The 11,539-nt window shown below is 46.1% G+C and overlaps 1 protein-coding gene across 1 annotated transcript in view; it reads right to left on the reverse strand.

Moving 5' to 3' along the window:
- The window catches only part of MYO7A (myosin VIIA), a 73,455-nt gene extending 72,855 nt beyond the window's left edge, over positions 1–600 (reverse strand). The window contains exon 1 of the mRNA XM_009321930.1: positions 502–600. Within this exon, the coding sequence (XP_009320205.1) occupies positions 502–600 (99 nt within the window). The remainder of the gene's footprint in view (positions 1–501) is intronic.
- Positions 601–11,539: the final 10,939 nt, after the last annotated feature.

Here is an 11,539-nt window from a genome sequence, read left to right on the forward strand (position 1 = left end):
ATCCTTGAAGGGAATGAGAGCATTCACAATTATCTCAGGCTGGAAAAAAAATTATAAAGGACAGCGAACTTCCTCTGGTCACCCTCTGCTTGTGATATAGATCTTCCTCTAAAACAGCCACCACTGCAGAGAGGTAGAGGTGGGAAATCGAAGGAGAACCAGTGTTTGGGCACGTCCTGTATTGGTAGGAGGTCAGGAAGGACTGGATAACAGCAGAGGAGCAGCAGGTCGAGGTGGGTTTGCTCAAAGCACTATCTAAATGTGTTTTGGAGGCCTCTGTTATCATTGTACTCAAGAAGCTTCTCAACTTTTCACTCCCAGTACCGCTACAAAAGTAGCAACACAACATTATCTTGTCCTTACAAATAGAAAACAATGGCACAGTTGATTCCAAGGATATATGAGAAGCCCGTGACAAAGTCAGTTGTCATGACCCTATGACCCCTGGCCTAGCCAGGCCCATAGAGCTGAAGAAGGGTCATCACAACCTTTTGTACGTACATTGCCTTCATCATCCACAACCTGGATCTGTCCAGAGTCACACAGTTTAACCACCGCTCCAATGGGGACATCGAATTCCCGTCCAGTTTTGAGGTCCATCCACACATAATCCCCCTGGAACCAAAGAGAGGACAGTTATACCCAGAGCTGCAGAAGGTTCGGCATCCCCTGGGATGCAAGATGCTGATGGTTTGGACCCAAATCATTGGTACAAGTCAAATTACTTCTTTGTAAACCACAAACCACCCCTTTTTCACAGATGCTCAGGAACCATCCTGCAAGGTAATAGCAGTAGGGCATGCTCCACACAGCATACACCCACCGCACTATCTCTCTGTTTCATGAGCTCGTGAGTGGCCGTCGGTCACAGACTGCATCCAGCAAGCAGGTTACAGAGCAGTGATACAGGCAGAAAAACCCACCCAGGTAGAGGTTTCCCTCTGTGCAATGTACAAGCCTAGAAAGTCACGCTTAGGTGATGGTTTGGAGCTCTGGAAAGCCTTGTCTGGAGGCTTGTGGCACATTTTTTCCTTGCAGATAACCACTATCAAATATACATTCCCCTACCGTGGAGACTGGTGAAAAGGGGATGACTAAAGAAGGGTTAAGAATATACCAGAGGGGTAGACATATATAATTCTTCAGGACTCCTCCCAGCAACAGTGATTTGTAGGTGGGCTCTTCGCATTGAATACTTCTCAGTGGATTTTATCTACTGTAAGCATGTCCAGTTGCTTCCTGAGGCTGTGCAAAGTTTTAGTATCCATAATCTCAGAGGAAGAGTTTAGCTACAAACAGCATGAAAAGCTGTGTCTTTTTGCATGTTTCAAATGTGTCACCTCTTTCATTTGAGACCTCTTTGTTTTCGTTTTGGAAGACACAGCAAGCAGTTGACCCCTATCCACTCACTCCATGTCATTGGTGATCCTACAGACCTCTTGTCAGTCCTGCTGGGCAGGGACTATCTGCTCATCAGCTCTGTGGATATTAAATTACTCGAACGCAAAAAGGCTGTTTTCCTCAATACAAAAGCAAACCCCAAAATAACCCAAAACTAAACTCCCAAGCATGACCCACGCTCTTTGAACAAGGCAGAATTATTTTCCACCCCTAATCTCAATGTGAAGAAGTGCTAAAATTGGGAGCCACCTAGTTAAATTATTGTCATGCCTGTTTGCACCAAGCAAGCAAATGTACTTTTTCAGGCATCTGAGTTTAATATTGTGAACCCCACCTAATGCCACATTCCCGGGGGGCCAGCTCCACTTGTACCTATTAAGCACAATGAAAATGCAGTCTCTACCTTTTGAAGTCCTGAAAAACTGCTGGGAGAAGGGAAAGTGAAAAATGGGAGGGATCGCTTTGCATGTGCTCTGATATAACCCCTTTCCTGAGCATCCGCTATCGACCACTTGTGTGGACAGAGTCTTTATCGATTTGGTTTGACCCAACGGGCTGATGAACAACCTTCAGCTCCACTCTGGGCAGTGGGAACTGGAGACAGCCAGCAATATAAAACATGGCAACAAAACTGGTGAGGGGTCTGGAGAACAAGTCTTATGAGGAGCGGCTGAGGGAACTGGGGTTGTTTAGCCTGGAGAAAAGGAGGCTGAGGGGAGACCTCATCGCTCTCTACAACCACCTGAAAGGAGGTTGTAGCGAGGTGGGGTCGGTCTCTTCTCCCAAGTAACAAGCAATAGGACGAGAGGAAATGGCCTCAAGTTGCACCAGGGGAGGTTTAGATTGGACGTGAGGAAAAATTTCTGTACTGAAAGAGTGGTTAAACATTGGAACAGGCTGCCCAGGGAAGTGGTTGAGTCCCCATCCCTGGAAGTATTTAAAAGACGTGTAGATGAGGCGCTTAGGGACATGGTTTAGTGGGCATGGTGGTGTTGGGTCGACGGTTGGACTCGATGATCTTAGAGGTCTTTTCCAACCTTAATGCTTCTATGATTCTATGATTCTATGGTGAAACGTTCACCACCCAAGTCATCGCTCACCAGGACTTCTGAGAGATACTAACCTGTGGGTGCCACAGGGACGTAAGGCTACACCCAGGGACACACACATGAAGAAATACTATGCACAAGGAGTCCCCAGCCATTTTATGGTAGACTCCACCCTTGGCAGTTGCTTGCTAGGTTTCACCTAGGATATCAACAAAGTCATCGTGCTTACATGGAGCTGAGGATCCAGCCCTTAGTTTGGCTGCTTTTTTTTTCCTCAGAGGCTTGTGCTACAGCACTGTCATAAGTATCTTTACCCAGCTCATAAAAAATATAATATTCAGATCTTTTTCTCATTAACTTCCTTACCCTCACATCCCATAACTCAGTTAAAAAGGAAAAAAACAACAAATGAATGCAGTAAGTCATGCACAGATACATTACAAATCCACTTATATTAATATTTATTTCTTAGCTCCTTTGATCCAAGACTCTCAAAGCATTTCAGAGTGTTCAGCACTGTCATCCTCGCTGCATAGCTGGGCAAATTCATGCACAGGGTGAGTAACTTGATCAAGGTGTCAGCAAGAGAAGAGCCAGGTTGCTCAGTCCCTGCTCAGCAGAAAGCCCTTCTGACACCTCAGCAGCTGCATAAAAATTGCTCTCGATCAAGAAAACAAGAATTGTAATGCTGGGGTTTTTTTTAAATCTCTAATTTTGAATAGCTGTAAAAGCAACCTGCTTCATACGTTCTGTTACCACACAGCTGAGATAAAAAGGCAGTCTGCTCTCCCCAAGGAAAATTAATACTGTACTACCACTAAGACAACTCCTGTGCTTTGCCTGCCTAGTGCACAGAGTGCTCGTCCCCTCAAAATGGTCTTTCTAAACACATTGAAGTGCAGTTCTTAATACTGGTGAAAAAACCCAAGTCTAAGTCTAAAAAAACATGGGCTAAGCTGGTAAGCTCAGAAAGGTCTGGGGGTTAAAAAATAACATCACTTAGTAAGAGTGCTGACCTATTTCCTTCCCTGACTTTAATGAATTTGATATAAAACCCATGGAAGTTGGTTACACTCCTTTCGCTGATGCAATCACCTTCGGATCAGCCCAAGAAGCAGCAGATGTATTGGGGATTTCAGGGCAAATTGGGGTGATTCATGCATTTACCAGCTCGGGCGGACTGGCTTATAAGTTGCATAACCTGCCTCATGCCTGGACTGATGCAGTTTATTTTCCAACACACATGACAGAGTACTGGAGAAGTGAAAATACCTCCAGTCACTTTACAGTATCAACATGGTCCAACTCTTCCTCCTCAACGCAGCTGCTGGGTGCTAGTGTCCTTCCAAACGCTCTGGGGCAGACCCTCAGGACCTCACAAGCTACGGGTCAGTGACAACCGAACAACAGTGCAAGAGGAAGAAAGACCACAATGGGTGCATGCACAGATCAACACAATTCATGAAGAGGGTCTTTAGGAGGAGCTTCCAAATGCAAAGAGCAAGAAGGTTGCACCACAGGGGAGCTGCAGCACTTGGGGGGGAACAAAGACTCGGGAGGAAGGTGAGAGAAGCTGGCACAAGCAATATGGGGATCCCATCAAACAGCGAGACCGATTTCAAAGTAGCCTGAAAGCTCCCAGCCATGCTCAGAGCTTGGGACCCCCTATCTTACCGCTAAAATGGTCGTGGGCTTCAGGGCCTGGTTGACATTGCGGAGTAGTGTCCATTTGCCCTGGTCTCTGTCCTGATCTTCCACCACCTCAGGGCATGGCTGCATGAAAATTACTTTCTTCCTCTTCAACATTTCCAAAATCTTGCAGTGGTATTTGTTCCTCTGTCTGCTTTCTACATTTATTCCACCACGAATGTTAGACAGCTGTGGCCGGTTTGCTTTAGACCTCCAGTGTGACCTTGCCTGCTGCTTGCAGGACACCCTCTGACCCGATTCGCAATATGGTTCTTGGTAAAGATCTTCTCCTAGCAGAAAAAATTCCACGCACCAGCCATGGTCCTCCACTGGCCAGCTAGCACGCTTGCTCCATAGAACTGGTGCTGCAGGAGTCTCAAAGCAAACTGAATAACTTTGCTTCTCTTCACTTAAATTCTTCCAGCCTCTCCAGGAAAGGGTGATACTTGGTTGGAGACTTGAAGGACACTGCAACCGCTCATTCTGGAAAAACTGTTGCAGGATTAATAGGAAAGCTCTTCATTTCCCCGTGACTTCTCTCCATTACCTTCCTTTCTTAGTGTAATAACCGTCTGCCAGCTTGAGGACTTTCAGCACAGAACACACTCGGGTGCTTATTAATCCACAAATGCAGTCAGTCCCCATGCAACACATGGCATTTAATTAACGTAATACCTTTACATACCAAATTAACCAAAGCACAGCGGGAACTCAAAACCAGAGGCCATCTGCATTTTCTTTAAACTGATCGCCTTGAGCAGATCCATAGCAACTGATTTTTAAATAATTGAGTGGAAGGTGTTCAGAGCAGCACAGCCTCTGTGCCTATAGGTGAGAGGAGCACCTGGGCTGTGGATGAAAATGTGCTGAACATGAGGACCACGGAGATAATGAGGTCACACTGACTGCTCTACAGACCCGCTTCTGCAATCTCTCTTTCTATGTAGGGAGGACTGTTCTCGTAAGGACTAATCAGGACTGCTGGCCCAACCAGAAGAGCACAAGACATTTTACAGTCATCCCAGATTTGCTTTTTCCTGTTCTATCTTAGATACACTTGAGATTTCTCATTTTCATCTAGGAAAGGCTTTTCTGCTCATCTAGAGAGTTTAAGACCACTCTAGCTGGGCCCAAGTCTCTTCCATGGGAATTTTGAATCTAACTCAGCATCATTTGTACAGACCAGAGCAATGCATGACTAGGTAGTGGTGCAGCTGCTAAGCTTTCCATGCCATTCTCATTTATCACTATTTTAATGCAAAACTCTACTGATGCCTTGATTCCACAGGGTTTTGAATCAATTTGTCCATGATGCAGAGGACGTATTCTTGGTGGAAAGTTATCTAGAAGAACAAAGGCTTCATAGGTCCCCTTGATGGGACACAGTCACCAAGGACAACCATAGATGACAGGTACATCAAACTCATACCGAGATACTTCTGTTCATCAGTGAACAGCAGTGACAACAGTGAGGCAATCCTTGCCCAAGGGACAGATAATGGATTAATAACTTTGTAGGCTTAAGCCATATTACAAAGCCCTGAAACAATAAGGTGTCTAATTCTTGTAGCTGCGCAGGTGATTTAAGGAAGAGGTCGAGTCTCATGGATAAGAAGGCAGGTTGGAGATTAATAAGATGGTTGTCTACAGTCCACCAAAGGAGCAAGCAAAAATGTACATGAGATGCCGTAGTAATGTAGGGAGAAGGAGACACAGATCAAACGTAGCAATCTCATGGGAGGTGTCTACCTCCAGCATGACCTGAGCACACAGTGCTGTAAATGACTGCATTTTCGCTCCCCTAGAAAGTACAAGATAGATGTCCAAACAAAGCTAATAATCAATGAGAGGATGCACGTGGAAGGAAGGACTGAATAAACGTATATAAAGGGACCCATAGGATGGGCTCTTTGGATTTGGGCTGGGTCCTACAGATGCTCTTTGCTCATCAGCACACCTTTCCTCGCTGCCATACCACGGTAACTGGAGCAGTGTGGGAGCAGCAGATCTGAGAAAGAGCAGCCGATGTATTTATCTCACTTTGCACTGGAGCAGACATTAGGATCATTGCTCAGCTACAGCCTGTACCGCATTTCTGAGGCTGTGTATCCCCGTGTGCTGCCAAGGAGTAAACTAAGGAGCAGAGCACAGGAATGATTTGCCCTAGGTTATCCTTGGAGCAAAGTAGAGATGGAAGCCCAGAGGGATGAATCCAGTCTCTGCAGTCCTATTACATGAGCGTGCTTACTTTTTCCCTGACGCTGGGGCTGCTGAAGATCAGTAATTTCACACATTTCCACTGCATGTTTTTTGCATTGCTCCTCTGCTAGCCGGAGATTTTCTGGGGACTCGTTAGACAGAGTCACGTGTGTCAGCCAGAGGTACTTGGTGTTTGCAGGGCTGTCTGTCTGAATGGCCTGAGCATGCTGCCTCCTGGAAATGGGAAATCCCATCCCTCTGAAGGGATGACCCGGCTTGGAAATCAGCCTCCCTTCTGTATGCATCAAGGGGCAGAGCAACAGCATTAAGCATCCTATATCAGCATGCTTTTTCTAAGGGAACGTGCTATGCCTTATGTGGGAAACAAATAAACACACTTAGGACAATAAGGGGAGGGACACAATGAAGGAAAACAAACCTTTAGCTGGCTGGCAGCCTGTCAGCAATGCCATCCGGTTTAGATTACAGCTCCCTGGGGTAACATTAGACTCTTCACTGCAGAGACAGAAGTATGAGCCCGAAGAGCCATGCTGGACCCTGATCTGATGTTTTATTATACCTCTGCAGCAGCAGGCACAGCTGAGGTCAAGGTCCTGCTGTGACACGCTCTGCGCACACGCATAGTAAGGGGCAAATGCTTATCCTAAGGAACCGATGGTGACCCCGGCAATAGGTTTATGCTGCTGCTGAGACCTGAGCTCCCATTAAGAGCTACCGTGGTGGTGTGGACCTCACTGCTGGAGAAAAAAGGGAAATGCCACCTGCAGGAACCACCCTCACAGCAGGTGAACAACCTAATTTAACAAGAAACAGCTTGGGTTTCTTTGCCCCGGCCTGTTTTTCAGACCCAAAGAAAATGCACCAGACACTGCCAGGGCTGAGGAGGTGTTCTTGAGCTGGTTGATTTGCAGCTATCACTGAAAAGCTGAGTTATTCAGTAAAACAGGTCCAGTGGGAGTCTACCAACCCTGTGCATGTGTCCACCTCTGAGCAAGACATCCAGATCTTTGCTAGATGATCATTGCAGGTCCCTTCCAACTGAAATACTCTATTCTATTTTATTCTACATTCAAGGGAAAGAAAGAGGCGCTTCTACGGTCACCTCTGCATAAAGCAGGTATTTAAACTAGGTCGGATAATACTGACCTAAAGGGGTGTGTGAAGAGGACAGTTTGGAGGTAGAAATGTATGGTACAGGTGTCCAAAGCTAGCTAAGGTGGCTCCTACGCGTGGGGGCCCCTACGAGTTAATATTCAGGTCAATTGCTGAAGGATCTGGGAAATCACGGGTTAGCAGAGGCTGCCTGTGGACTCAGGTCAGTAGTGCTCCACCAATTATTCCCTGCAGCACGACGCTTACTTTTCTAAAATAGGAAAGATGATACCCTGCAGAATGGCTGTCAATGCACCGTGTGGGCCAAATGGGGTCTGTGGGCCATACCTCTGACAACCGACGTAAAACAACCCCGTTTATGCAGCTTTTTGGTTTTTGGAAACAGGCACAATCACACACCCAGGTTTCCAGAGAGCTAGATCCAAGCTGCGTTCTTTTCTTCCTTACTGCTGGTCTTTGAAGCAGAAAATCCTTAGAGCACACAGACACAAGTGCAAACATAGGCACTCCCCCCCAACTCCAAATTTCAATGTCATTCAGAGAGCAGACTGAAATCTAAATGTATTGGTGCATCACAGCATATTATGCCAGTGCAGACTTCCAACAGCTACCTGAATCCTTTGGGCAGTATGCTCTGCTAAAAACACATCTCACCTCTAGATATCACCTATCTGATTCAGTTCGGCTCTCGATTACATGGGTGTACCCTGCTCAGTTTAATGGAGCTTCTCCTGGATCCACAGCTGCGCAACCCAGGGGAGAATTAGGACTGCTCATCTCTGTTCTTTGCACTCATCTTTAGCTGTGCCGTTGCCACTAGCATCAAGAAAAGGTGGGAAAGGAAGAAAAAGCTTGAATTTCTACTTAACAACAAACCGTAGTGCAGGAAACATACATGCTGGTAGTCGGTAACCCTAATAATTTTCCTGTTTCATAAAAAAATAAGATTCTCTTCCCAATTTCTCATAGCACATCAGGCATCAGCTGTCAGCCAAGGTAACGTGCTACACACAAAGGCTTTCTGAAGCAAAGGCAGAGATGCAAGAGGAATTGTTAAATAATTCAATAATCAATGCACCGCTTGCTCATCCTCTAACTTCGGTACTGACAGGAGGGAAAAAACAACCCACAAACGTGGCACCCATCCCAACATTTTCCCATTTAATGCTGAGGGATAGTTAAAGACTCCGGGAGCAAAAATGATTTATTTAATTAGGTTTGCAGGGGCGCAATCCAGCGTGGTGCAACGAGGCTCAACTCCCAGTGATGTCTGACCTCATCCCTGGCTTTTGGCAAGGACGTTGTTGTTGACTGTTTGGGACCTCTTGGCTCAGGAGTGGGTTTTAAGTGTGCAGACAAACACAGAGATAGAAGATTTAATCCGTGACTCCTATGGCATTACCGTCACAGGCGAAGCGGAGAATCTAGCAATCCGCTGACGTTAGAAGCAGATTAGGCTGGCCCTGGGCGTCACCCACCCAAATGCTGTGCCAGGACACTGCGTATCAAGTCTCACACAAAAAGCTGATGGCCACCACTTGGGATGTGATTGAAAAATCTGCTAAGATGCAGAAGTGGAACAGGAAATAAAGACTGAGCCTTTTAGCCGTATGTCTGGGTCCTGTCCTAAATGCAAATGGAAGAAATCCAAAGGAAGATGACAGAGCAATCATAAGACATACAAATCTGGAAAAACGGAGAGGGGAAAAGTAAAACCAGGAGGAATCAGAGGGGAAGCGCTTTAGGATGGGAGCATGTAATTTAGTACTGTTAGACCGAGACATATTCCTTCAGGTCCTAGGAGTAAAGAGGTTGCACTGGTACCACACTGGGAGTGTGGTACTCAGATCCACTCTAAATCTACCAACAACGGTCACCCCTGTCCCCCAGACAACCGAGGGTGCGGCTAAAGGGCTCCCTAGTCTGCAATAGGAGGCACGATGGAAACGGCTTGCCCTTAGCCACCCAGAAGCAAAGATTTTGGACATTTTCCTTTAAATGCATATTGTTCTGTAGGTCAAGCTTTAGAAAGATGGGATTAAGGGAATGCCAGCTCCTTCTCTGAGCACAATTTGGGAGGAATGCTGGTTCCAGCAGATTCCTATGGTTGGGCAACACAGCTAAGCTGCGTGCTCCCATCCCTTTCTTTGATTTGATCCCACGGTGAATGGGCTCAGGGAGTTAACCCAGCAGCAACATTTTCATGTGTTTTTGCAAAGTGTTTTGCTGGTTTAGCCCCTGAACTGGCTCATCAGGCAATCAGCAAAGCCCCCGCGAAGAAGCAGGGAGAGCTGCAGGAACGTGCAGCTGGCAGCACAGCCAGGGGAGTGGAGCTGCTGCCTGTGCAGGTATCTGCTGTGGCATCACCGAGCAGCGCTGACGGAGGCTCTGCCTCACTCATGGATGAGCTTTATTCCCTGGGTGAAGGCAGAGAGCTGTTTGATTTGATTAATGAAAGAAGAGTCACAGCTGATGAGCGCAAGAGCTACAGAACTATGCAACAGACGGAGGTAATCAGGTATTTCCATCCAACATTTTTCTGCCTCTGAGGCATACAGCCTTTTCAAGATCACAATGACTCACAAAAAGGACACAGTTTGAATTCCAACATACAGTACTGATGAAAGGGAAAAATTAAAAAAGAGATCATACACAGAAATGCAAATTGGAAGGGATGTTTTTCATCGTGGCTTACAAAGGCTGTTCAAAGAAGCCTAAAAGCAACCACATGAATTCAATTGTTTTACCTGATTTTATTCCTGGGGAAATAAAACAGGATTTTTCCACCATCTGCAATAAAAATCTCTTTTACTTTTCATATGCAATCTGTCAATTTCTCGTTCAGAGTTTCAGCTGGTGGAGGCAGCTTCGTCTTTCGTGCTCTGGGAAGATCCTTTCTCCTTCATTTCTTTACTTCAGGCTCCTCCTTCCCTCCTCCCTGCCTTTTCATAACCTCACTGATATCTAGTCTGCAATTAGTTCCTGAGTACCAAATAGATGTGGGCCTACTGTAATCTGCACAGCTATTCCTGCATAAACAGAAATGTAGACATAGTGCAAGGAAGTGCTTAATCCTAGTAAAAATGTATTCTTTTCCCATATAGGAGTAATCTATACTCATGTAAATGCAGTTTTCCCAGCAGAAACGTGTCTGTGCTAAGGGTCTGCATTAGCCAAAGTGGCACTGATATGTCTAGACAAGCCCTATCATCTAAAATATCGTGTCTTATCTTTGGAAATATTGAATGAAAGGGGAGTAATGCTGCTTTTCTTTCACTGCCACGCCGGATCTGAGCAGCACTGCCCTTTTTACACATTCCCTTTGCTTATCCATGAGGGTTGTCTTGGTTACTGAGGAGAGTGAGGGGGTCTGGAGGAAGGTTAGTTTGCAGCTCCGTCAATAGCATCTTGAGGGAGTTTGTGATACGACTGCTTAAGGGAGAGTGGACTGCTCCAGGCGTGAGTTTGAAAAGCCAGTTCCTGAGAGGAATGAATGGCAGGAGAAGGCATAATGGAAAGCAAAAAAATCATGCTGGCAATGCTTGTGATGCAATCCAAAACGTCTTGATACTGGTCTTTGTTCCTTAGGTGCCAGCCACAAGGATGCAGAGATGCTGTGACACAAGTAGCATCCTTCCAAAAGGAGAAAAGATATTCCCAAATGTCAAAAAAATCTCGAGAACATGAAGCACCTGGACTTCTTTGTCATCAGGAAACAGATAACAAAAAGAATCCTACTAGTATTTATTAAAACCCAGCAAAATCATCCATATTTCATTGCTGGCTTCATGGGTTTGGAGACTCCAGGGCTGGCTCCATGCAGGACCATCCTTGAAATGGAAACCCAGAGCAGGTTGGCAATTGCAGCCACTTGCCTGGCTTCTTCAAGCCCCTCTGCCTATCGTCTTTGGAAAACTTCCCAAATTGCTGGTGGTGGGTCCCTCTGAGGGAGGAGGTGGACCAGCTGCAGAGCTGCGCCGTGGGCTCCCGGCAGCACAATACCAGCCCCATCTGCTGTAATTCTCTGGAATTACCAAGTCCATCAGGAGGTTTGTTTCTGATGATTT

This window comes from Pygoscelis adeliae, unplaced genomic scaffold, assembly GCF_000699105.1.
Source record: "Pygoscelis adeliae isolate BGI_AS28 unplaced genomic scaffold, ASM69910v1 Scaffold263, whole genome shotgun sequence".
Lineage (NCBI taxonomy): Eukaryota > Metazoa > Chordata > Aves > Sphenisciformes > Spheniscidae > Pygoscelis > Pygoscelis adeliae.